Here is a 26,209-nt window from a genome sequence, read left to right as displayed (position 1 = left end):
GCACAATGTGGCCTGGAGACCTGCTGACTCCTTGAACACCGTGGATGTGCCCAACGAGATCTACACTGAGGTCCAGATGCAGCTGCTTTCCCCTAAAACACTCAGGACTAGAGCAGTTTTTTTAATTAAAAAAAAAAAAAGGCTTTTTTTTTGGTCAGAAATGTCTGTGAAAAAATTCATGGTGGTGGAGATGTTTTGGTTTTCAGGTAAGCTTGTTTTTAAATTTCATTTTGGTGGCAGAAACACCCATTTTCTTTCACTTTTGTTTTTTTACGCTGAAACAAGGTGGGGTTTAGTTTGGGAGGTTAGAGTGTGGTTTTGTTCTGACTGCAACAAAACATACATTTTTTTGTTTAAAAAAAACACCACCACAAGTTTTAACAAAAACTTTTCTTTCTTAAAAAATGGTCATGAAATACTAGCTTTTTCCAGCCAGTCCTACTCCTGTCTCCTGAGGTTCTTTGGCAGGGGGAGTCAGGTGGGGGGGGGGGGGGGACACTGAGGTCCAGGTTGCCTAGCTGCTGAATGTGTGCTTTCCACATGTGCATGTGTTTATCCCCTGCCCACTATGTAACTGGGATAAAGCATCGCTCAGAAGACAGTGGTCTCCCCCATACAGCCCTGGCTCATGACTTCTCGTCATTTCTTTTCCCAGTGATAGTAGCCCCTTGCTTTCTTGTGGGAAGGAGAGGCTAAGGGTATATCATTTTGATGAGTAAATACAAACACAAAACTACAGGGCTTCTGGATCCATGGACCAAGTGCACCACTAAAGTTTTCCTCAGCAGTTCCCTTGAGAAGGACTCTGGAGAGGAAGGAATCTGTACTAAGGTACGTTGCTCTTGTGATACTAGTTTAGGTTTGTTCAATAGGTTTGGGGGTAGGAAACAGTTTTCCAAGTCTGAATTTGATAAATGGGCAGATGCATCCTTCCATGACTGCTATAGCAATGGGAGCCCGGACTTGTGCAGAAATACGTGGGCGGTGGGAGTAGCATCCGCACTACCTTACAAAAACAAACCACCTCAGCTCTGAGTTTATATTCCGTGTCACTTCAGCACAGTTCCTTAACGAACAGTGGTGTGTGGCCTTCACTTTCCTAACAGTATCTGTCCATCTTCTCCTTGCCTTTACCTTTGTCCTTTTGGGCACAGGGGTCCTGTCTCCTCAATGCAAGCACAAAAGCTCGTTGCGTTACTTTGCAGCGCTTCGAGGGAAGAATAAATGTACCCTCAGTGACCTGAGCACTGGGTTTGGTCAGGGATTCATACAACTCCTTCATGTGAGAATGAAGGACAAAATGGAACACCAATAAACAGTTTCATATGAGAAACATGTGCTTTATCTTCCATTTGCCAAATATATGCTTTTATTTAATTCTAGACAGAGCACTTAAAAACCAGAGGTCACCCCAGGCGAAAGGTACAGAACTGCAAATCTCTTTTCCTTCTCATTTGGAAACTTGTTCATACGCTTCCAGCATTTCCTTGATATCTGCTGCAAATTCATCAAAAGGCACAATGGCAAACCTCTGACATGGTGAAGCAGATGTTATCTTCTATTCATTTGCAAATCTAGATGGTTTCACATAGAGCAGAATTGTTCTGCATTATCAGATTACATTTTGTAGTGATTTTATTCTTTTGTAAAGGATCTTAAATAGGATAAATGATGATCAGCTTGAAAGCTGCCATCTTGGGAGTAAGACACACACAATTCAGCTGTTTGCACAGAAAAGCAAGAAACTTTCAAAGGTGTTATCAGCAGTTACATAACATTTTGAGAAAAGAACATCTTTCAACAGCTCTGAAGGTCTTGGCTCTTAACTGGGATATGGTAGCAAGTGGCATTTCCTATTTCTAATTCTTCATAACGAGATCCAGTTTGATGAAGTAAGGTGCAAATTCTGTCCCTAATGTTAGAATTACCTTAAGTGAATGGCAAGACTGTATGTGGATTTGACTTCCCCCTTAACTGCAGTAGGCAAGAGATAACAATGACATTTTTATTTAATCATAACAAAAGGTCTTGAAATTCTGCAATTGGTTAGAGATGCTGTGAAATTAGGTTTTAAACAAATGCCAAATGACCAGTCTTAAAGCAGGAAAATGTGTCTCCCTACACTAAAGGTGTGAAAATCCTCCCTTGTGGTTCGTACTAATTGGTCCCCTAGGACCAGGGGTTGAATGGGCCCTAGAGCCTGTATTCCCTTCTCAGCTGTCAAGGTGCTCACTATGTGTCTGAGGGAGGTGCACTGGGATGTGAGAGAAGGGAAGGCTCACACTAGCACTCTGTGCTGGTTCTGTTCTGTGGAGAAATATTAAATTTCACTCAAATTCAGGACCAAATTCTTTTACAATTACTGACAAAATCCAAACCTGACTGACCACGCATTGCTCTCTGGTGATTCTAAGATTGCATTTCTGCTAACGGTGGCAAAAGGAAAAAAACTGAGTAAACACAGCTGCTATGCCACACTTCCCCCTCACACTTTCATCCTTAATCCTGTTATTCTAATACTAGGCATTGGCTAGACAGACTGCTAAAGCACAAGCAAGACCCGGGTGGATCAGGAGATGTGGGTGAATGGGCAGTAAAGTGCAGTCCAAAATCAATCTAACCCTTTCTTCCCCCTGCCCAAGCTATACAGGGAAGTTTGTACAACTTAGTTTTGTCTTGTGACCTCTAGAACCACCTCTCCTAGCACCACCTTGGACTAGCTCTGTGGCTGGCTGATCTCATACAAGGCCTTAGCTATTTTCTCCAGCCTCTCTCTGTATTCTAGTTCTCTATAGAGGGATACATTGACTCCTTCGAAGCCATACATGGCCCCCCACCAGCACGCGGCAATGGCCGCTGTAGAATCTGAGTCCCCACCGTGGAAAAAAGCCCGGTGAGCGAGCTCTGTCCAGGAGTTTCCAGCACCAAGTATGGCATCGTAGGCAATCATTGGGGCATCGTGCCCACTGCTGCCACCCCAGCCAGAGTAGCTCAGGGAAACATAGAATTCATCTCGCTCCTTCACGCCATATACGGGGGGGAAGGTAGGAACAGACACTCCATCTGAAATTCCCCTGGACTCCAGGTATTTTTCCCACTGTTCTTCAAAGTAGGACCTACAAAACAGGGGAGAAAAGTAAGCAAAAGTCCCAGGGCAGCAGTAGGCAGCACTTCTGTTTAACTAGATGGACACTACAGCTGTCAGCAAAAAACATGAGAGAGAGAGAACTCAGCCCACCTGCTAAACCAAACAGCAAACCTCTCCTGTCTAATTGGAGACATTAGCTGCACGACACACAGGTGATGAATGGATTCCTCAAAGGGAGGAATGCTTAAGCCTTTGACTCTTCTCTCCAGGAGAGGGCAGTAGTGCACAGACAGAGATAAATAACCCATTGCATTGCAAGGGATTCAAAGTGACAGAAAATAAGTAGAGAACCAAAATCCTGCACTCAGATAATCTCCACAAACTGCTTATGTGAATGGATTCAGAGTCCAAACCAGGATCCATATCAGAATATTTTAGCTGCCCCCCGCCCCCAACCCTAATGTGCTGGGGTCTTTCAAAATGTGTATTTGAACTTCCCACCTCAGCCCCAACTCAACAAATTAATTTGCCTGGTGCCTCAGGACTGCTTTCTTCCAAGCTGAGGTAGCTTATTAGTGATGGAAGACAGAGCTGTATGCCTCCCTGCCCTTTTCTGAATTACAGATGAGCCAATCCTGATTACTGCCAATTTGGTATTTGCCAAACAGTTTATGCAACCAAATTTCAGCCTATGGTTTGTTTGAAGTGTCCACTGGAGATAGGGTAACCAGATGTCCCATTTTTATAGGGACACTCCTGTTTTGGGGGACTTTTTCTTATATAGGCACCTATTCACCCCCTGTCCCGTTTTTTCACAGGTGCTATCCGGTCACCCTAACTGGAGAATTTATTGGTATCTCTACCTCATGATTGGATGACAAATTTCACAGGAAATTTCTGAATAATGAATAATCATTGGTGTTAAAAATTGTGTGCGACTCTTGAAAATTTCACACTTTTTTTCACAAATGGTTGTCAGCCATTTGAATAGCCAGTGAACCAAAGAAAGTGCTGTTTCTTAGTCACAAGTATTCACAAATCACTTTAGTATTCAATGAGCTGTTGCTGAAGATCATCATCAACTTGTGTAAATCTGCATTGCTCCAGCTGAGGAACTGAACCCAAGTGTTGGTTTTTAAGCTAATTAGGACAATGTGAACTAGCTTGGATAAAGTTAAAATCCCCTTCCTCCTCCCCAAGCCATCTCTTTTTTAGAAAGAACCTTGTTAGACTCTGAAAAGCATGAATAATTCCCTCCCTCTCTGTTTCAATCACCTCCGCACTCCCTAGCTCTGTCTGACATCAGCATTACAGTTTGAGCAATGAGGCTGTTTCGCAGGATGTCCAGTAGAAAGCTCATGGAGAAGCACGTTCTCTCATAAGTTTTGCAGGCTGTAGGATTGGTTTTAGCAAAGAAACATCAGAACCCTTGAGTGCTTGTCTGAGTTGAGCTCAGCTCTGAATCTATTTGAGGTTCTCCATATTTTGTTTCAGAGTAGCAGCCGTGTTAGTCTGTATTCACAAAAAGAAAAGGAGTACTTGTGGCACCTTAGAGACTAACCAATTTATTTGAGCATAAGCTTTCGTGAGCTACAGCTCACTTTATCAGAAGCTTATGCTCAAATAAATTGGTTAGTCTCTAAGGTGCCACAAGTACTCCTTTTCCCTATTTAGTGTATCAGCCCCAATCTCTAGTCATTCAGGCTCTAGGGAGGAAGGATGGTCTTGTAGCTGAGATGCAGGGAGCTGGGTTCTCTCTTTAACCCCGTTAGAGAACTGAAGTGTGGAGGATGACAAGTTGCTTAATCCCCTCTTTCTCCATCTGTAAAGTCATACAGTCATAGCGTTTAAGGCCAGAAGCGACCACCAAATCATCTAGCCTGATGTGTATCTCGCAGGCCCCCAGCACCTGGACACTAACAATAGGGACAGCAATACTTCCCTCCCTCATAGAGGGGTTTAGAAAAGTTAGGTCGTTAGGGTGTGTAAAGCACTTTCATAACCTTCCAACAAGACTGCAGAGAGGCCTGAACGTGCAGGAATGGGCAATGCAGAGGAAAGCTGTGGCATCGGGTAGAAACCTTTCCTATCCTAGGGCCCGGTTCTCATTGACACAAAGGCAGTGTAAAAGGGCCATGAAGCAAACCCTCCTTGTTGGGATCCATGAAACAGACTCCTTTCAAAGAACAGTGTTCAGACCCCATGGCTGAGGTTGCTGAATGCCTTGCATTTGATAGTCTGGAGAGACTGATAACCAGACATTTGGGGGCCTACAAATTCCAGTCATCCCACCAGCAGAATCCAGCCCAGCTCACCACTGCTTCAGGTTCTCCTTCACAAAGTAGCCAGACTTCCGGATGTAGGCTTTAGCCTGCGGCAGCACTTCCATTAGTCCCTTCCCCCATCCGTGAGGGGGCTTGCGATTCACAGCATAGGCGGTAAAGAGAGCCGAAGCCAGGGATCCCAGGTAACCAGTTGGATGATGATGGGTCATTCGACCGCTCTCGATGCTGACTTGAATCAAGCTGTCCAACTGCTCAGGATGACAAAACCTCAGCCCAATGCACATGGACCGCATGGCAGCCCCGCATCCTCCGTCATTCTTGTTAAACGGAATCCTCCAGCCATCTGGTTTGTCTGGCTGCAGGCCCAGTGAGTTTTGAATGCAGGTAGAACCTGTGCAGGAAGGAAACAGACTAATAAAGGGAAGCCTTGATCAACAGGCCAGAATGTTCATTTAGAATGAGGAATGGTGAAGGCCAGAGGATAGGCAGGGAAGGGAAAGAGCTTTCCTGTGTACCTTTCCTAATTTCATATCAAGACCTAATTTGCCTCGCTTACCTATGTCTCTCTACTTCGACAGCTGAAATAACTTGTATAATCCCAAACCAAACTCACTTACAACACTAACCTTAATTTTGTGTGTGAGTGTGTGTGAGAGAGAGAGTAATATATAAGACAGCATCAAAGTCTCAGTCCTTGTCAAGGCCAACAAAATAAAACAAGTTTGGCATTTTCAGGCCAAATTTAGTGTGTGAAAGCAAAGAACTAATTTTAAAAAGTTAAACAATCTTTTTGATTGCCCCACCATCACCACCACCCCCAGACTGTGTGTCTCAACAGATTTTGTCAGACAGCTCCTAAAAACTTCTTCTCTGGCAGAGGAGCACATACATGACAAATTTCAAATAGCTTGACTGAAGTTTTGAACATGTAATATAAGGGTAAAAAAATCAGTCTTGTAACAGAAAGCTAGCTACAGCTGTAACTAGAGAGAGACTCTTTCTCTTAACCACCGAGGACAATGGCAAAGATTGTCAATGTGCCTAAAGTAAGGTACATCCATCCATACTTTGTTACCTAAGCAGAGATGGCCTAATTCCCAAAGCTGCTAGGCACCTGCAGTTCCCTTTGGCTTACCCAGAGTCATGAGTGTTCCTCAGTTTAGGTCCAAAGCATATTTATAACCTAACAACTGCAAGGCTGTCTAAATCATCAGTGGTAACTTTTGTGTCTCCATTTCCCCATTCCACAAGCATCCAGATATTCCCCTGGAATGTTTGCAACCCAAACTGTGCAGCATTGTACGAGTGTGGGAAAATAAAACTGGCTAAACTGTGATTGCTGTACTTTCATTGTCCTGCTAAGGAAAAACACAGAAAATTAAACAGCAGAACTAGTGAAAAGGGATTTAGATTTTACTAAATACTAAGGTGTTACCGGTAAAGATCATTGTGGTTTTGAAAAATGTTTGATGGGGCTTATCACTTTTCTTGTACTTAATTTCTTATCACATCTGTTTAAATTTTGTAGCCTTAACACTGCATATTTATTTTTGTGTATATGTGTATGCACAAGATGTATACTGCATACCAAAAACTACAGCAGAACCTCTGAGTTACGAACGCTACCAGAATGGAGGTTGTTTGTAACTCTGAACAAAACGTTATGGTTGTTCTTTCAAAAGTTTACAACTGAACATTGACTTAATGCAGCTTTGAAACTTTACTGTGCAGAAGAAAAATGTTGCTTTCCCTTTATTCTTTAGTAGTTTACATTTAACACAGTACTGTACTGTATTAGTTTTGGGGGTTTTTTTCTCCTGCTGCTGCCTGATTGTGTGCTTCCGGTTTAAAATCAGGCGTGTGGTTGACTCGTCAGTTTGTAACTCTGAGTTTCTACTGTATGTTAAAAGAATATTAAGGATGCAAAGCAAAGTACTGAAAAGTTAGAAAAGGGCAGAATTAAGGTTGCCCATGAAACCTTAATTTGACCCCCTTGTGCATATACAATATCATACTATCTTTAATTACATGGTCACTACAGCTGCCTGGGCATTGGAATTCCGCAGGATATTCCCAAAACAAACAAACAAACAAAACCCCTACTAGTTCTGTATCCAAATGAAAAGCTGAAATTTCCCATGGAACAGAAATGCCAAAAATTTCACTGATAAGGTTGAAATATTTTATTTTGATTGTATTACTTATATAGCCAGTCAATTTACCCAACCAGTTCCAGTCTCTCCCCCCAGCCCCGTGCGGTTTGTTCCAATCTACTTCCTCCATTGCCCCTCCCCAATCCAGCTCTTGTCAACTCCGCATTTGGATCAGGCTGCTTTCTCCTCCACACTGCTAGGGTGCCAGCAGGGCGGGGATGGGGAGGCATTGAGAGCACAGGACAAAAAGGCTTCCTGCTCTCAGGTCTGATGCCAGGCCCTATAGTGGCCCCCAGCAGCAACTGCAGGGACAGTCGTATCCTGTTTAGCCCCTTCCACCCTGGGCTGGAGCATGCTCGGTGCAGACAGAATCTTGAGGGAATGTAGCTGCCAAACTCTACAACGTCTTTACTGAGCATATGTAAAAGTGAAATTTTTTTCCCCCAAAAGGCTTATAACTGGGCCATATGTGGGCATATTTTTCACAGAAATTGCAAAGGCATATCCCTGACATAAAGGTCACCTTCCTGCCAAATTTCAAGTCCCAGATCCAAACATGGAGATGCTAGAACTTCTCGAAGAAACTGTTCTAAGAATATTAGCAAAACAATGTCTTTTTCCCAACCTTGTTCTTGGAAATGGCAGAACCGTTTTATTTGAAACTTTTCAGAAAAATCAGTCTGATGCAGACGACTCACATGGAAAATTTCAGCCTGAACACTTAGTTTGGTAAAGTTATAAGCAACTATAAAGAGTGGCAACTCTCTGGCAGCCTTGACTGAGGACAGAAACGTTGTTTTGTATGGTACAGATACAATTTCAGAAGGATTACCTGGAGATCTGCCAGCCATGTCATCCATACAGTCCTTGTAGTGCTTTGCTATAAGGGAATAGAGCTCTGGAAAACTTGGCTGTTTCCCAGCAGCTACCAGAGCTTCAGCCGTAGCCAAGTGCATCACTGTGTCATCGCTGACTTTCCAGCCTACTATACTGATGTTTCCCAGCCCCCCCTTCTGTGCAACCTGCCTGTGAATCTCCTGGCCATTCCGCAGGAACTCCCATTTTCTATTGTAATAGCCCAGGGTATCACCAACTGCGCTCAGCACCATGGCTGCCACATAGTTCTCAATCAGACCTGAACTCATGCTGTGCCTCAGGGTGGCTCCGCTTCGTGGACTCTGAAAATCAAACAAGTATTATTAGTTTGGGAGGGTGCTTCATTGTGTATCTAGTCAAGCAAGAGCCATACTCAAAGTCTTAAGAGCTGGAGCATTCAGCCTTTCGGCACCTGTTGGGCAATTTAACTTGCACAAATAGCTCTGAAATGCAGTATTTGCACACTTTGCCTCACAATCTGTATGGTTAGTTTAACTTCTGAGTAGGGAATGGCCTGTGGGTGTTCTACTGGGAAACCAATATAAATTCAAACCCTGTTCTGAACCAAGAGTAGATCCCACACCAGCCTTCCATCATACAAGCTTCTAGGCCTTGGCCTATAGCATGTTTCTCTCAGGATCTGACAAAGTACACATTCTTATTCCCAACTACATTCAGCTGCTACCATCCTGGCCCAGGTAAATTACAGATGCAATTGAGAATAAAGTTATTTATAAGTATTAAAATTTGGATTGATTGGTTTTGTTTTTTTTAAAAAAGTGTGATCCATATAACACCCTCAGGTTGGTTGGTTAAGTGGTTTTGTATTAAATCTGTAGTTAAATAAAGCTAACCCAACATTTCTTTATTCAAAAACCAGCCAACATATATCCCCCTGCAGGATTTGCCACCTTGTTATAGTAACATTTTGATAAATGCTTAAGAGCCTGAACATGAAATTGTTTGGTCTATTTTTATCGTCTGAGAAAAATGCAAAAAGAAAACCATATCAAGAGTGAAAGGTTAATGTATTAATCAATTGCTATAGGTTAAGAAAGTGATTTAAAAAGGAAAAATGAAGTCCAGTTGCACTCTGAAGAGTAATTATAGTGGTCCAGCAGCGCCCCAGAGTTAACATTATATTACAACTTTCATTTAAAGATCAACATTTTTAAGTCTTCTAAAATTGACATGCTTAGTAGGAGTCCTTTGAAATTTGGTGTGCCTCAAGAGAGTGCAGGGTAGGGGCTATGAAGACTTAGGACCTGAAAAAAATAACCATTTTTCAAAAAGTTTCTATCTGCAGTTGGTTGCTGTGGTGTTGGGGTTTTTTTGCACAGAGCTAGAGCTAAAACTATTGATGTGAGGCAGTTCAAAATGGTCTCAATCTGTCTAGTTTTACCCAAGATAGTGGTGACACCCACTAAATCTTTGGGGGATACAAACTGAGGACAAGATTTGAGAAAATGTACATTGTTTACAGTGCACACCCGCCAATACAGAACAATGGCTAGAGGGTTTCCTTTCCTTCCATTTTATAGGCTTTAAAGGCCGATGCTTGGAAGGGCTCTAAAATCCAAACAGTTCCTCAGATTGCTTTGAAATTTGGTGTGCCTCATGGGGGCACAGGCTAGTGTTAGAGATCCAGACTTGGGGTCTTTTGACCAAAGGGTTGCTGAGTTACAGCCTCTCCCCTCCAAAACTGATTTCCTTCTGCCTTGTACTGTTCAACTGAGGGGTACTAATGACTGGATGAATCACAGATCTCATTGAGACAAACAGCTGTGCAGTCACCCTGCAATTAACATAACGAAGAGTAAGTTAATCGTAAGCCCACACCTAGAACAAAAGGTTTGGACTAAGTGGCTACAATTAGAGTCATAGGGGGCAGGGGATTTTTGGGAGGGAGGGGGGAGTTGGTGCGGCCAAGTGGGACGTGGCACTGGAACACTCGGCATTAGCGGGGCTATCAGTCTATTCCTGGCACCTAGGAATCTGAATAAACCTCTCCATTCTCAGGGCCAGTTGGTAGGGTAGCTCACCACTGCACTGGGTTCCAGCTCAGGGCCCTCAAGTTAGACAAGCAGGATCCGAGTTTATTGACTCAGGAAGGAGTTCAGGGCACCAGCAACCTTCCCCCAGGTCACTGCAGGCTCTTCAGCCTGTTGGTCTGTTCCACCCTTCCTGGGGTGTTGTCCCTTGGTAGCTCTCTAGCAGTTTGCTGACAGGAGTTCCTTTCGCCAGTCTACTCGCTCCTCTGTTAGCCACCCCACCCCTCTGCGTCCCAGCCCTTTTATCCTTCCAGCTGCTGTGAGGCTGCCAGTCAGCACTGCCTGTATTAACCCTTTGGTTGTTGGGCCAGCATGGGGTACATACACTCCATGACGGTGGGAGGCAGGAATTAAACATATGAATGCTTCCTGGGAGGGAGGGGCATTAAGGGGCAGAGCAGTGGGGGAACAAGGGGAGAGGGGTTTGGGGCTGCAGCAAGGGGAGAAGGATAGCTGGAGATGGGTGACAGAGGGGAGAGAGGTTGGGGGTGCAGTTGAGGGAGGCATGGGGGTTAGGGAAATTGGAGGGGCAGGATACTGAATTGTTGGGATGAATGGCATGGAACTGGGGGAGAATACAGATGGGCACCTGTCAGCCCCACATTCTTCCCTCCCATGTGTGTGCCCAAATCTGAAGGGCTCTTGCCCCTTGGGTGGGGGGGGGAGGGGGGGCTGAGCCCCCCACCTTTTCCTCTCATGAGCTGAGGTGTGGGAGGCCTTGTTGCTTTGGGGGGTATCTGAATCCCTCTCGCTGCCCCCTCTGTGAGTGCTAGGATCTGAGGGAGCAAGTGCTCATCCAACTTTTTCCCTTTTTGTCCTTTAATAGCATTAGATGGATTCATGTGAGTGAGAGTGCATGGGTTGCAAAAGCAGGTGAAAGGTTTAAACCATTCAGCAACTGTGGGGTTAGCAGAGTAAAGGTATGTGTGATAGGGCATATTAGAGCATTGCTGAAATAAGGCAGAGTTAAGATTGCATGGACAGCCTTAATTCTACGTTTCCTGGTTTTTAGAAGTTTGACTTTTGCTCCACTTCGCATTCTGCAAGGGGATGACATGCCGCCAAGCAACCCTAACTCTGCCGGTATGTAGTTTTTTTGCCATTGAATTTTATAGAAATGACCCCTTATTGCCCCGATCTACCCCGTGTGTATATTCAGAGTTGGATCTGTTAGTTTAGTGACAACCCCTTTCTTTTTGCTACATTTCACTTCTGCAATCCCTGCAGAACCAGCCCAGTTGCAAGTGTGGGCCTATTCCTTTCTGCACATCAGGCCTTTGCATACTTAGTTCCAATCAGTTGCACCTGTGCAAAATCACTGAAGATGCTTAAACGCAATAAGAGGACAAGTAGGAAAACTTACAGATGGAGGCTGTCAAGGTTCCTTCCCCACTCTGAACTCTAGGGTACAGATGTGGGGACCTGCATGAAAACCTCCTAAGCTTACTTTTACCAGCTTAGGTTAAAACTTCCCCAAGGTACAAATTAATTTTACCCTTTGCCCTTGGAATTTCCACTGCCACCACCAAACTTTAACTGGGTTTACTGGGAAACGTAGTTTGGACACGTCTTTCCCCCCAAAATCCTCCCAACCCTTGCACCCCACTTCCTGAGGAAGGTTTGGTAAAAATCCTCACCAATTTGCATAGGTGACCACAGACCCAAACCCTTGGATCTGAGAACAATGAAAAAGCATTCAGTTTTCTTACAAGAAGACTTTTAATAGAAGAAGTAAAGCAATCACCTCTGTAAAATCAGGATGGTAGATACCTTACAGGGTAATTAGATTCAAAACATAGAGAATCCCTCTAGGCAAAACCTTAAGTTACAAAAAAGACACACAGACAGGGATAGTCATTCTATTCAGCACAGTTCTTTTCTCAGCCATTTAAAGAAATCATAATCTGACACATACCTAGCTAGATTACTTACTAAAAGTTCTAAAACTCCATTCCTGTTCTATCCCGGGCAAAAGCAGCATACAGACAGACACAGACCCTTTGTTTCTCTCCCTCCTCCCAGCTTTTGAAAGTATCTTGTCTCCTCATTGGTCATTTTGGTCAGGTGCCAGCGAGGTTACCTTTAGCTTCTTAACCCTTTACAGGTGAGAGGATTTTTCCTCTGGCCAGGAGGGATTTTAAAGGGGTTTACCCTTCCCTTTATATTTATGAAAGAGGCATAGAGGCTGCATCTGCATCAGGAATTTTAGACAAGCCTCCCATGTTTGTACACCAATGCAAGGAGCCTAGGTAACAAAATGGAGGAACTAGAGCTACTGGTGCAGGAAGTGAAACCAGATATTATAGGGATAACAGAAACATGGTGGAACAGTAGTCATGACTGGAGTACTGATATGGAAGGGTATGTGCTGTTTGGGAAAGAAATAAAGGTAAAAGGTGGTGGAGTAGCATTGTATATCAACAATGAGGTAGACTGTAAACAAATAAGAAGCGATGGAATGGATAAGACAGAGTCTGTCTGGGCAAAAATCACATTGGGGAAGAAAGCTTCTAGAGCCTCCACTGGGATAGTGCTTGGGGTGTGCTATAGACTGCCTGGATCTAATGTGGATATGGATAGAGACATATTTAATGTTTTTAATGAAGTAAATACTAATGGGAACTGTGTGATCATGGGAGTCTTTAACTTCCCAGATACAGACTGGAGGACAAGTGCTAGTAATAATAATAGGGCTCAGATTTTCCTAGATGTGATAGCTGATGGATTCCTTCATCAAGTAGTCGCTGAACCGAGTAGAGGGGATGCCATTTTAGATTTGGTTTTGGTGAGTAGTGAGGACCTCATAGAAGAAATGATTATAGGGGACAAGCTTGGCTCGAGTGATCTTGAGCTAATTCAGTTCAAACTGAATGGAAGGATAAACAAAAATAAATCTGCGACCAGGGTTTTTGATTTCAAAACGGCTAACTTTAAAACATTAAGGAAATTGGTGAGGGAAGTGGATTGGACTCAAGCACTTATGGATCTAAAGGCGGAGGAGGCCTGGGATTACTTCAAGTCAAAGTTGCTGAAGCTATCAGAAGCCTGCATCCCAAGAAAGGGGAACAAATTCATAGGTAGGAGTTGTAGACCAAGCTGGTTGAGCAAGCATCTCAGAGAGGTGATTAAGAAAAAGCAGAAAGCATACAAGGAGCGGAAGATGGGAGCGATCAGCAAGGAAAGCTACCTTATTGAGGTCAGAACATGTAGCGATAAAGTGAGAAAGACTAAAAGTCATGTAGAGTTGAACCTTGTAAAGGGAATTAAAACCAATAGTAAAAGGTTCTATAGCCATATAAAGAAGAAGAAGAAGAAGAGGAAAGAAGAGGTGGGACCGCTAAACCCTGAGGATGGAGTGGAGGTTAAGGATAATCTAGGCATGGCCCAATATCTGAACAAATGCTTTGCCTCAGTCTTTAATGAGGAACTTAGTGAGAATGGTAACATGACAAATGGAAATGAGGATACAGAGGTAAATATTACCATATCCGAGGTAGAAGCCAAACTCGAACAGCTTAATGGGACTAAATTGGGGGACCCAGATAATCTTCATTTGAGAATATTAAAGGAACTGGCACATGAAACTGCAAGTCCATTAGCAAGATTTTTTTAATGAATCTGTAAACTCAGGGGTTGTACGGTATGACTGGAGAATTGCTAACATAGTTCCTATTTTTAAGAAAGGAAAACAAAGTGATCCAGGTAACTACAGGCCTGTTAGTCTGACATCTGTAATATGCAAGGTCTTGGAAAAAATTTTGAAGTAATTAAGGACATTGAGGTCAATGGTAAATGGGACAAAATACAACATGATTTTACAAAAGGTAGATCGTGCCAAACCAACCTGATCTCCTTCTTTGAGAAAGTAACAGATTTTTTAGACAAAGGAAACATGAGTTCCCTGCATCGCTTGGTGAACATACCATTCTCCACAAAATTTGAATTTTGCTGTCTGTTGGCTAGTGTCTCCTAAAGATGTGTAATCACATGGTATTTCATGGACAGGTCACTTTTCTTACCCCACAGGGCTTATTACAAAAATCTACAATGCACAATTCAGTTATGGGAGAATGTCGAGAGATGCTTGGTGAGGACAAAAATATTGTAGGAAGTGGTTGTAAAGGAGGAGAGGATATTGGTAGACAAGCAGAAGGTTACTTTTCCATGATTGTCATATTATGGCCACCAAATGTCATCTTTCTTGGCTTCTTCATCATACGGCACCTTGGTATACACATTGCCTGAAACAGGTGAAGCATGAACGAGGATGGCTAGGTTCTAGGGGTCAAAATCTCAGTCTGAACCCATCTTTTTGATATTTAGTCTTGGCTGAATAGGAATCCAGGCAGCAGTTCTTTGCTTCCACAAACTTCCTGTCAGCAGACCCAAGTGGTGGGTAGCATGGTGAATCATAACTGTCTACAGCACTGACTGTTGTGTATTGTTTGTTGGGAGGAGTGGTTTGGTTTTTTTGTTTTTTTGTTTTTTAAATCTCCATGATGAGATCATTTGTATTCAGATTGAATTTTTTGGATTGTTTGGAGGCAGAGCTAGTTCTGGACAGGAACAGAATTTTCTTTGCTTGAATTTTAGCCAATATGACTTGCAGGAGGCATTTCAGGCCACTCCTTCTGAATCCAATTCATGTATCTCCTGATTGATGAACTCTACTGAAGAGACAGGGAGTCTGTTTTTAGAAGAGATTCTGAATTGTTTCCATGTGGGAGAGCAAGGTGACATTTTTAAATAAGGAAGTGATAATTTGGCTCAAGAAACAATCACCTGACATTGATTTAGTTGGGGATTGGTCCTGCTTTGAGCAGGGGGTTGGACTAGATGACCTCCTGAGATCCCTTCCAATCCTGATATTCTATGAAACACAGTGGATCTAATTTACCTAGATTTCAGTAAGGCATTTGATACCGTGCCACATGGGGAATTATTAGTTAAATTGGAAAAGATAGGGATCATTATGAAAATTGAAAGGTGGATAAGGAATTGGTTAAAAGGGAGACTACAGCGGGTCCTACTGAAAGGTGAACTGTCAGACTGGAGGGAGGTTACTAGTGGCGTTCCTCAGGGATCGGTTTTGGGACCAATCTTATTTAATCTTTTTATTACTTACCTCAGCACAAAAAGTGGGTGTACGCTAATAAAGTTTGCGGATGATACAAAGCTGGGAGGTATTGCCAATTTAGAGACGGACCGGGATATCATACAGGAGGATCTGGATGACCTTGTAAACTGGAGTAATAGTAATAGGATGAAATTTAATAGTGGAAAGTGCAAAATCATGCATTTAGGGATTAATAACAAGAATTTTAGTTATAAGCTGGGGACGCATCAATTAGAAGTAACGGAGGAGGAGAAGGACCTTGGAATATTGGTTGACCACAGGATGACTATGAGCTGCCAATGTGATATGGCCGTGAAAAAAAGCTAATGCGGTCTTGGGATGCATCAGGCGAGGTATTTCCAGTAGAGATAAGGAGGTTTTAGTACCGTTATACGAGGCACTGGTGAGAGCTCACCTGGAATACTGTGTGCAGTTCTGGTCTCCCATGTTTAAGAAGGATGAATTCAAACTGGAACAGGTACAGAGAAGGGCTACTAGGATGATCCGAGGAATGGAAACCCTGTCTTATGAAAGGAGACTCAAGGAGCTTGGCTTGTTTAGCCTAACCAAAAGAAGGTTGAGGGGAAGATATGATTGCTCTCTATAAATATATCAGAGGGATAAATACCGGTGAGAGAGAGGAATTATTTAAGCTCAGTACCAATGTTGACACAAGAACAAATGGATATAAACTGGCCATCAGGAAGTTTAGACTTGAAATTAGACAAAGGTTTCTAACCATCAGAGGAGTGAAGTTCTGGAATAGCCTTCCAAGGGAAGCAGTGGGGGCAAAAGACCTATCTGGCTTCAAGATTAACCTCGATAAGTTTATGGAGAAGATGGTATGATGCGATAACATGATTTTGGCAATTAATTGATCTTTAACTATTCATGGTAAATAGGCTCAATGGCTTCTGATGGGATGTTAGATGGGGTGGGATCTGAGTTACTACAGAGAATTCTTTCCTGGGTATCTGGCTGGTGAATCTTGCCCACATGCTCAGGGTTCAGCTGATCGCCATATTTGGGGTTGGGAAGGAATTTTCCTCCAGGGCAGATTGGAAGAGGCCCTGGGGGTTTTTCGCCTTCCTCTGTAGCATGGGGCACGGGTCACTTGCTGGAGGATTCTCTGCACCTTGAAGTCTTTAAACCATGATTTGAGGACTTCAATAGCTCAGACATAGGTGAGAGGTTTATTGCAGGAGTGGGTGGGTGACATTCTGTGGCCTGCATTGTGCAGGTCAGACTAGATGATCATAATGGTCCTTCTGACCTTAATATCTATGAGTCTATTGCAGGTCGAGCATTGGCTAGAGCAATAGTGTAGACAGGGCCCAGGGGTTTTATGAGTCAACAGTGTGCCCTTGTTGCCAAGAAGGCTAATGGCATTGTGGGCTGTATAAGTAGGGGCATTGCCAGCAGATCGAGGGACATGATCGTTCCCTTCTATTCGACATTGATAAGGCCTCATCTGGAGTACCATGTTCAGCTTTGGGCCCCACACTACAAGAAGGATGTGGAAAAATTGGAAAATGTCCAGCAGAGGGCAACAAAAATGATGAGGGGACTGGAACACATGACTTATGAGGAGAGGCTGAGGAAACTGGGATTGTTTAGTCTACAGAAGAGAAGACTGAGGGAGGATTTGATAGCTGCTTTCAACTACCTGAAAGGGGGTTCCAAAGAGGATGGATCTAGACTGTTCTCAGTGGCAGCAGATGACAGAACAAGGAGTAATGGTCTCAAGTTGCAGTGGGGGAGATCTAGGTTGGGATATTAGGAAAAACTTTTTTACTAGGAGGGTGGTGAAGCACTGGAGTGTGTTACCTAGCGAGGTGGTGGAATCTCCTTCCTTTGAGGTTTTTACGGTCAGGCTTGACAAAGCCCTGGCTGGGATGATTTAGTTGGGGATTGGTCCTGCTTTGAGCAGGGAGTTGGACTAGATGACCTCCTGAGGTCCCTTCCAGCCCTGATGTTCTATGATTCTATGAACCAGCCTGTTGTCTGACCATGCTCAGGATAGATCTAGACAATTCTGTGCTTAAAATGCCAGTAGTCGGTCTGCACTAGTGCTCCAACCCTTGGTATAATTTAATACCAATTTAGGGGACATTTACCTAAGACACTCTGTGACCAAGGACAGAGCAGTTTGGCAACTTGGCAGAAATCACACAGGAAGTCAGCATCAGATTAGCTTGTGTGAGTTAGTCATTCTAAGTGAGTCAAGGGATTTTTTAGAAACTTGGTTTTAGATTTATTTAAAAAAAAATCCCATCTCAAGCCTTGGGTGCTTTAACACAACATAAAACTCACAATCCATCCAAAAACAGAGAACCAGGATAGGCCAAACTTAGGGGCAGATTTTAAGGTCTGAAAATGGTCAGCAAATATGCAGCATAGTCACATCGCCTTAGGCTTTTTTTTAATATAAAAAGTTTAAAATAAACAAATAAAACAAAAATCACAGGCCCAAACCTACGTGGGATCTCACCCAAACTGTGTTGGCCTGCGTATGTTCAATTACTGGAACCTCACACCAATGGCAATACTTTCCCTTGGCCAGTTGTTTTATGATGCGGTCTTGTCTTTCTCTGTTGGAAGGAGAGCAAGATTACTCAACTGTGTCTGTGGTAGTGTTGAACACGCGTAATTTTTGACACATCTTAATGTGCTCATTTCACATTCAGCGCAAGGCACTCCAATGAGCAGGGTGAGAGTCAACACAATATTTCCATTTCTGGTAAAACATCACCGGGATAACTTGACACTATGAAATTCAAGTAGCTCTGGACTCCAAGGGACAAACTGAACACCTCTGTGTCCTTTGTTTTTCAAGATGAATAATTTTACAATCTCGTGAACCAAATCTAAAGAAAAATGAGTATTTCCCCATGAGTTTAAGACCTTTCACTTGACTCTGCTAAAGTTATATTTTTGAAGTCACCTGGGATGGATAAAACCAAATCAAGCAGCTACCTCTTGAATTCCCTCAGACTGAGATTTTAGTTCACTGATCATATCTAAGACCTCAAAATATTTCCTTTGATGGTTCTCCTTTGTTTCTAACACACAATTGTGTACAAATGCATCATACATGCATAGTACACATCTCTTCCTGTGGCTTGGATAGTTTGTATTTCCATAACTCATTGCTTCTGACTTGGTCTGAGATTTTTACAATTTCCCACATAATTTTTTTCAGATCTGAGATTGCTGAGCTAATTCACTGTGTTGGAGGACTTGGATCAGGTCAATTTTCTATGACCAAAGGATTCCAGAGACTGCAGCCATGATAGTGAAGATCCTATGCCACCATAACAGACTGAGGTAGAACAGCCAATCCATCAGACATGTTGCTTTTTGCTCAATATATGTCCTCACTACTCCTGCATTCAGCCACAATTTCATCTTCTTGGCATTCAATAATACTCTAATGCATTTACTATAGTTGCCTCAATGGCTTTCATTTGCGCTGCCCATCTAGTCTCGCAGGGTGCTGTTCGATTTAAAGGTCTCCTTCATTCTTTAGAAGCCTGTTCCATTTCAGCTGCTGCATCAGTCCTGACAGCGACTTCAGGGGCCTACAGCGCATCATCAAGTTCCTCTTCTCTTTGTAAAACTGTACTCTCTCAAGCAAGAGTTTGAAGATCAAGATTATTTTTAGACTTAATCATTAGGTTTTCCACATCGATGGCTAGTCTGTGAAATATTTATGTATTTCCTGCAAAGCTGTGAAGAAAATCTTCAGGTCTGGATTGGCCACATCTTCAGAAGCATGAACCAAAACTAGGTTAATTTGATGTGCTAGGCCAGGTCTGCACAACATGCGGCCCCCGTGGGTTCACTGTGCTGCCTGCGGGGGGTGTAGGCAAGCGGCGGGGTGGGGCAAGCCAACGGCTGGCTGGCCAGCCAGTGGGTGGGTGGGTGGGCAGGCGGGGTGGTGAAGAGGCCAGTGGCTGGGGGCAGATGAGCTGGCGGCGGGGGAAGGGGGCTGAGGAGGCAAGCAGTGAGTCGGTGGCTGGAGGGGGGCATCCATTTTCAGTATTTTAATTTTTGTTACTGTGTTGTACTTAAAGTACTGTACAGGATCTTTTCAGGGGGAATAAGGCAAAACGCCACATTTATTAGTACTACATGTAATAATCAACACTATCATATCCATATGATATATATCACACTCATGCACTCACATACACACACACACACAAACTCCATCATGCTGTTGTTACCAACGAGTTGCTCCCCTTAACTTCACTGGCCAGGTGAGTTAGATGGGGGAGGGGTGGAGCCAGGCTTCTGCCGATCCGGATCGATGCTCCAATGTTGACAAGACGAAACCCAGGGTTCTCTGCAAGACACCTCACTTTTATAGCAGCTTCCCTCTTATGCAAATCTCCCAGATTCAAAATCTGGGACTGTGTCTGTTAGTCCTTTTTGCTGCTTTTCTCTGGGCTGGGGGTTGTCCCAATGCTGCAAAGAGGGTGTTTCCAAAGGAAGGTGCTTGCTTCTAACCCCCGAGGCCATCAGTATGTCTGCTCTTCTCTAGTCAGCCCACTTGACAAGTTTGATTGTCCTTGGTCTGGCTCCAATCACCTCTCCAAGGGTTGCAGCTGTCTGGAGGTGCCTACCTACCACCCCTTCCTCATTCACACCTCATTCATTCAACAGGGCAATTGATTACAAAGTGGGGGAAAGATCTTATTCTACTTCTAGCAAAAAGACATTTTTCTTTTACCTTAATTATACTACCTTAGGGGCCTGCAATATCATATTACCAAGGTTCAATACAAAGTCATATAAAAGTTATACAAAAATGCATAATGCAGAGATTTATCTACAACTGCATTGATTGACTGCTGTGTGCAGTAACACAGTGACCCCTGGGTCTTTGAATGAGGCTTTATACTTGGGAGGGGTGAGGGGGGGCAAAGAGGCAAGCAGTGAGCCAGCAGGAGTTCTAGGGGCGGGCATGCAGGTTTCTGGCAGGGGAGGGAGGAGGTGAAAGGAGGCGAGTGGTGTGTGGGGGACTGACTAGGAGGGACGCAGCAAGCCAGCAGGGGGTTAGGGGGTGAAGAGGGGTGTGATGGTGGGGCTGAGCGGGGCAGAGACGGGTCCTATTTTACTGCTGTGATCTGGTCACCCTATGCACGCCGTTTCTTTCCCCCTCTACAGGCTTCCAGTGTGCCATGCACCATGAGATATCTCTTCTCTTTGTGTGTGACTGTGAGTGTTTCTCTTGTGTGTGAATTTATTCAATACAATCTTGAGCTTCATAATGGATACCATGAGTGAAAAGAAAAAGAGAATCAGAGCACAGAGTTTTCAACACTGAATGGACGAATAAATACTCATGTACTGTTTCCAAAGACAAAATACTGTGCCTTGTGTGTCGCGAAACGCTAGCCATTCCAAAAGAATACAACCTTCAGCGGCACTTTGAAACTAAACATCCCAATCTCACCAAATTGAACCCAAATGAAAAAATAATTAAAGCAGCCAGTTTAGTGAAAAACCTTAGTGGAGAACAGCAAATTTTCAAGAGAGTGAGCACTGAGAACGATACGGTTACTAAAGTAAGCTTCCAAATTTCTAAGGAAATTGCTGCTGCTGGGAAATGCTTCACAGAAGGCGAGTTTTTAAAAAAGTGTACGTTGATTGCTGTATCTGAGTTATGTCCAGAAAAGAGGGGAATATCTGAGAACGTCAGTCTACCACGCATGACTGTACAGAGAAGAATAGCTGACTTTTCTACCAATCTAAGTGATCAGTTAAAGCAAAGAGTCAGTAAATTCTGCTTTTACTCCCTAGCTATGGATGAAAAGACTTTAAAAGACACCGCCCAACTTCTTATTTTTATTAGAGGTATTGATAAAAACTTTGAAATTACTGAAGAACATGTGCTCCATGACAGGTTGCACAACCGGAAAAGAAATCTCCAGTGAAGTGATAAAGTGCATGAATGATAAGTCGGGATTAGATTTCACAAACTTGGTGGCCATTTGTACTGATGGTGCTCCAGCTATGTGCGGAAAAAATGTTGGAGCAGTTACTCTTCTTGAAGAATTTATCGGGAGACAAATAACCAAACATCACTGCATTATACATCAGCAGGTTTTGTGTAGCAAAGTCTTAAAATTTGAGCATGTAATGTGAGTTGTAGTTTCCATTGTAAACTACATCCGTTCTAGAGGACTAAAACATAGGACGTTTCGAGCCTTTCTTGAAGGGGTAGACGCCAAGCGCAGCAACTTAATCTACCATACGGAAGTGAGGAGGTTGAGTAGAGGAAGAGTGCTCCAGTGTTTCATTGCTTTGAAAGAGGAGGTAGCAAAATTCCTAGAAAATGGGCCAATAAAATTCCCAGAGCTTGAAAATGAGTCCTGGAATCAAGATCTCTTTTTCTTTTGTGATATTACAGCACACTAGAATTATCTCAACATTCAACGTCAGGGAAAAGATCAACTTATATTTAAAATGTGTACAGCAGTGAAAGCTTTCAAAATGAAATTGAAACTTTTCAGAAGTCAGATGTCAAAAGGCGAAATGTGTCACTTTCCCACTTGTGCACAACATATCCCTCAGCACAAACATGCCAAGTTAGAAGAAAAATATGCAAAGCACATTAATCTTTTGACTGAAGAATTTGACAGAAGACTTACTTTGTCTAAAGAAGATGTCCAGCTGAAGCTGATTGAAGATCCCTTTTCCGTGAATCCAGAGGAAGTTCCACCAGATTTGCAGTTGGAGGTTATTGAACTTCAATGTTCGGCCGTTTACCGAAATAAGCACAGAGAAAGCTGCCTGCGGGACTTCTACAAAAGTCTGGACAATGAAAAAATATAAGAATCTTATCGAAGTTGCACTGAAAACGTTCAGCATTTTTGGAAGCACTTACATATGTGAACAAACATTTTCCATCATGAACATGAATAAAAACAAGCAACGTTCTTCTCTGACTGACGACCATTTGAAGACATTATGAAAATATCCACTTCAAATATCACCCCTGAATACGACAAGCTTGTTGCCCAAAAGAGATGTACTATCTCTCATTAAATTTGCAAGGTAATTATGAAAAGTACAAATATTTTCTTTCAACGGAACAGGTGTTTTTCATTTTTCCATGATTCATTAAAAAAACTAAAATTAAAAAAAGTTTGCTTTAATGGAAAAATTCTTAATAAAGTATCACTCCCCCCCGCCCCTACCTTCCTTTTTGGCCCACAGCTGTTTTGGCGGATCAGCGCTGGGGAAGGAAGGTTTGTTTCCGCGGGGCCGGGCAGCACTTGGGGGGGGGGGGGGTTCGGCAAGGCCGGGGAGTTTTGGCCCTCAGCTGTTTTCTTTGGAGTAATATGGCCCTCACCGCTTTACGAGTTGTGCAGGCCTCTGCTAGGCAATGGATATATGGTGCACACACTTTGCCTCCCTTGCCTGAAAGATATTCTCTCTCTTTTGCTTGCACTCCTCCACGAGGTCCAGCCATAACACTGGCCCCAACATATCCCTGTCATAAGAACAGCCATATTGGGTCAGACCAAAGGTCCATCTACCCCAGTATCCTGACTTCCAAAAATGGCCAATGCCAGATGCCCCAGAGGGAATGAACAGAACAGGTAAGCATCACGTGATCCATCCCCGTCGCCCATTCCCAGCTTCTGGCAAACAGAGACTAGGGACACCATCCCTGCCCATCCTGGCTAATAGCCATTGATGGACCTACCATCCATGAACTTATCTAGTTACTTTTTGAATCCTGTCCAGACACGTATTTAGGGTCTGATCCAATACTTGTCAAATAAAACTTCAGTTAACTTGTCACACAAGGATGCAGCATCTGCCTCGCTTATTGCCACAAATGCTCTTTTATATCTACTTTTCCTTTGATATGATCAATATTAAAAAAGTGAAGCCATTTGATCAATATGTTTGCATCTGCAATGACAGTAAACAACTTCGCTTCTTTGCAGCTAGTAAATATGTGCTTCCTGGTTTCTGAGGCAAAAAGACTTGTATGTTCATCTGTAATTTTCTTGGTCAAGTATTTATTCTCTTGGTGTCACTGATATGTCGGGCAAAAGTTGTATTATGTCAGGCAAGTAGCTTCATAATTAACTAAATACCACAACAGATGCTCTCCAACACTTCACAGTGGCCGTGAAAAGGGAGACCTAAACTAGCTAAAGTTTTGACTGTCATGCAATATTTTTAATACTTTTTGCAACCTCCTGATATTTTCAGATGCTAGTTTATCAAAACATGTATTGATACTTGTGAAGGGTCAAAACTGTAAAGCTGCCACATGTGACTACAGATGTTGTTTGGTCCTCCCATGAACAGCCATTAACTTTAGCATATTCTCCCAATTATTGAAACCTTTTACCCATGTTGATTTTTGAGCTTCTGTATCCCCAAAGGTTTCAGAGTAGCAGCCGTGTTAGTCTGTATTCGCAAAAAGAAAAGGAGTACTTGCGGCACCTTAGAGACTAATCAATTTATTTGAGCATAAGCTTTCGTGAGCTACAGCTCACTTCATCGGATGCATAAAGTGGAAAATACAGTGTATCCCCAAACAATCACCAAATGAGACAGTATGTGTAATCTGAAAGATATGAGCATGCTAAGCTACTTGACATGCAAATCTTCATGCAGTGCTTTTATCATGCTGTAAAATGAAGATGGTAAAATGGCATCTTGATGGAAAAATTGAAACTCTCCATTTGGCATATCACACTCGACGGGCAGGCAAGGACCAATCTGTACAAGCATACGCAATTGCTCCAGTGATAAAACTGAATCGTGAAAGTGACTTATCATATGGGAACTTCAAACCTATTCCAGCAGGAAGACTGCTTTGACCTGCTCCATTGTTGGCCTGCTCATCCACTGAGCCTTTGGTTTTGCTCCTTTCAAGTTCTTCTACAGGGTCTTTGGTTTTACGATCATCTATGGGATCTTTGGCTACGTTGGGCTGTAGCTAATCTACAGGCAGTGGCGGATTAACACATGCCCATGGGCCCCGGCCAATTTGGGGGCCCCCGCAGGAGTGCCAGAACCTGGGTAGAAGTGGGAGGGGGGCCACGGTCACCAGAACTGTGGCCCTGCCCCCTGCTCCTCCTCTTCCCCCCCCCCCGAGGCCCCGCCCCCTGGCCAGGCCAGAAGCTGGAGCCAGCAGTGGTAACAGCTGCCCAGGGAGCTCAGGCCACTGTGGGGAGCCCCAGAACCTGCATCTGCCCTAAGTAGGGGGCCAGAGTGTCCAAGAGCAGCCCCCAGCCCAGTGGGACATGCTGCTGCCGGTGGGACACAGGGGCAGGGCTCCGGTCTGGCCTCCTGCCCCCTCCCCAGGGCCTACAGACATGCTCTGTGGGGAGGGGAGCCCTGACCTGGCCTGGGAGGCAGCAGGGAGCCCTGGGAAGGTCACAGGCAGCAAGGAGCTGGGCAGAGAGCTCCTCCAGCTTCAGTGGCCACTGCACTCCACCCAGGCTCGCTCAGTGCCTGCGCCCAGCTCCTGCTGCCAGGCTGCCTCTGCTGGGTCACCCCACTGCCACCTGGGCTTTGTGCCTAGGGCAGCAGCCGCATGCGGCATCGCTCCTCCTGTTGCCTCTAGCCTGAGGTTTACAGTTTGGGGGGTAACACCACCCCCACCTCCCCCAAACTATACCCATGCAGCCGCTGCTTTGTGCCTGCCTGAGGCTACTATGCCTATGTTAAAAAATGGGCAGGCATAGCCTTCTCTCTTTAAAAAAAGGGGGGGGGAGATGGCCCCCCTCTTTCCCCCGATTCTGGCGCCCCTGGGCCTCCAGGGTGTGTGGGGCCCAAAAGTTCTTTGTGCCTGGGGCCCCAGTAAATCTTAATCCGCCTCTGAACTGGAGCATGCCCAATGGCTGCAACCTTGGCAGAATGGGGAAACTCCTGCTATTATCAGCCAGTGCTGGGCATGTGCTTTGCTGTGGGATTTGCAAAGGCATTGCATGACAGGTGGGGACGGGTCCCCTGCTGGGACTCCCTTTAAAACTGGGGGCTGATGGCTAGGGTGCAGGTATTAGACACAGCACCACCCAGGTAACTGCAACAGCCCTGAGGCAGCGAGGGGGGGCCCTTGCCATGGAGCCTTGTGAGAGGAGGGCCCCAGAATCCAGCAGGGCGGGCAGTGGACTAGCTGGGGCAGCTGTAGACTGCCACGTGCCCGTGCAAATCATGAGAACGGTGGGGGTTAGTTAATGTTTGCAAGTGCTTTGAAGAAGTAAGAAGTGCTCAGCCTTGGGTGAAAGGCGGGAGTGCAATTTCCTCCCTCCCCCAGTTTCATCCAACCCGAAATGTCATCACGCCCAGGGCGCGGATAGCCATGAGACACTCTGAGCCTGGCCTGTGCATTTCAGGAGAGAGCGCTGCCCTCGGCTAGCCTGAGTTTCTTTCTGTCGCTTGTTCACAAACTGCCTAGAGGAAAGCGGCGTTCTGCCTCACGGCCGGGACGGGCACACAGCGGCCACGTTCTACAGTCCCCTTGTCAGAAACGCTGCAAAGAACGCGGTTAAAAGGGAGGAATTACTTGCAGTTCTGCAGCCGAGCCCTCTTGCGGAATGTGACTCTTCCGTCCTGCGGCAGGGGGTGGATTTGATTTGCAGATGGAGCAGCCAATCTTT

At 44.3% G+C, this 26,209-nt stretch overlaps 1 protein-coding gene across 3 annotated transcripts; it reads right to left on the bottom strand.

Moving 5' to 3' along the window:
* Nucleotides 1–1,329: 1,329 nt before the first annotated feature.
* ADPRH (ADP-ribosylarginine hydrolase) lies at nucleotides 1,330–26,209 on the bottom strand. 3 transcript variants are annotated; one of them, XM_074971955.1, is made up of 5 exons: nucleotides 26,116–26,209; nucleotides 22,229–22,391; nucleotides 8,359–8,704; nucleotides 5,404–5,764; nucleotides 1,330–3,116 (listed from the first exon to the last, which is right to left on the bottom strand). In XM_074971955.1, exons 3-5 carry the CDS (start codon nucleotides 8,669–8,671, stop codon nucleotides 2,717–2,719), a joined length of 1,074 nt encoding a protein of 357 aa, XP_074828056.1. In that variant the 5' UTR covers nucleotides 8,672–8,704; nucleotides 22,229–22,391; nucleotides 26,116–26,209; the 3' UTR covers nucleotides 1,330–2,716. The 3 variants fall into 3 exon arrangements, with proteins under 3 accessions (XP_074828056.1, XP_074828066.1, XP_074828076.1); XM_074971965.1 differs by having other exon boundaries at nucleotides 8,553–8,704; XM_074971975.1 differs by having other exon boundaries at nucleotides 8,662–8,704.

Source organism: Natator depressus, chromosome 1 (assembly GCF_965152275.1).
Source record: "Natator depressus isolate rNatDep1 chromosome 1, rNatDep2.hap1, whole genome shotgun sequence".
Classification (NCBI taxonomy): Eukaryota; Metazoa; Chordata; order Testudines; family Cheloniidae; genus Natator; species Natator depressus.
This window is presented reverse-complemented; position numbering and strand designations above follow the sequence as displayed.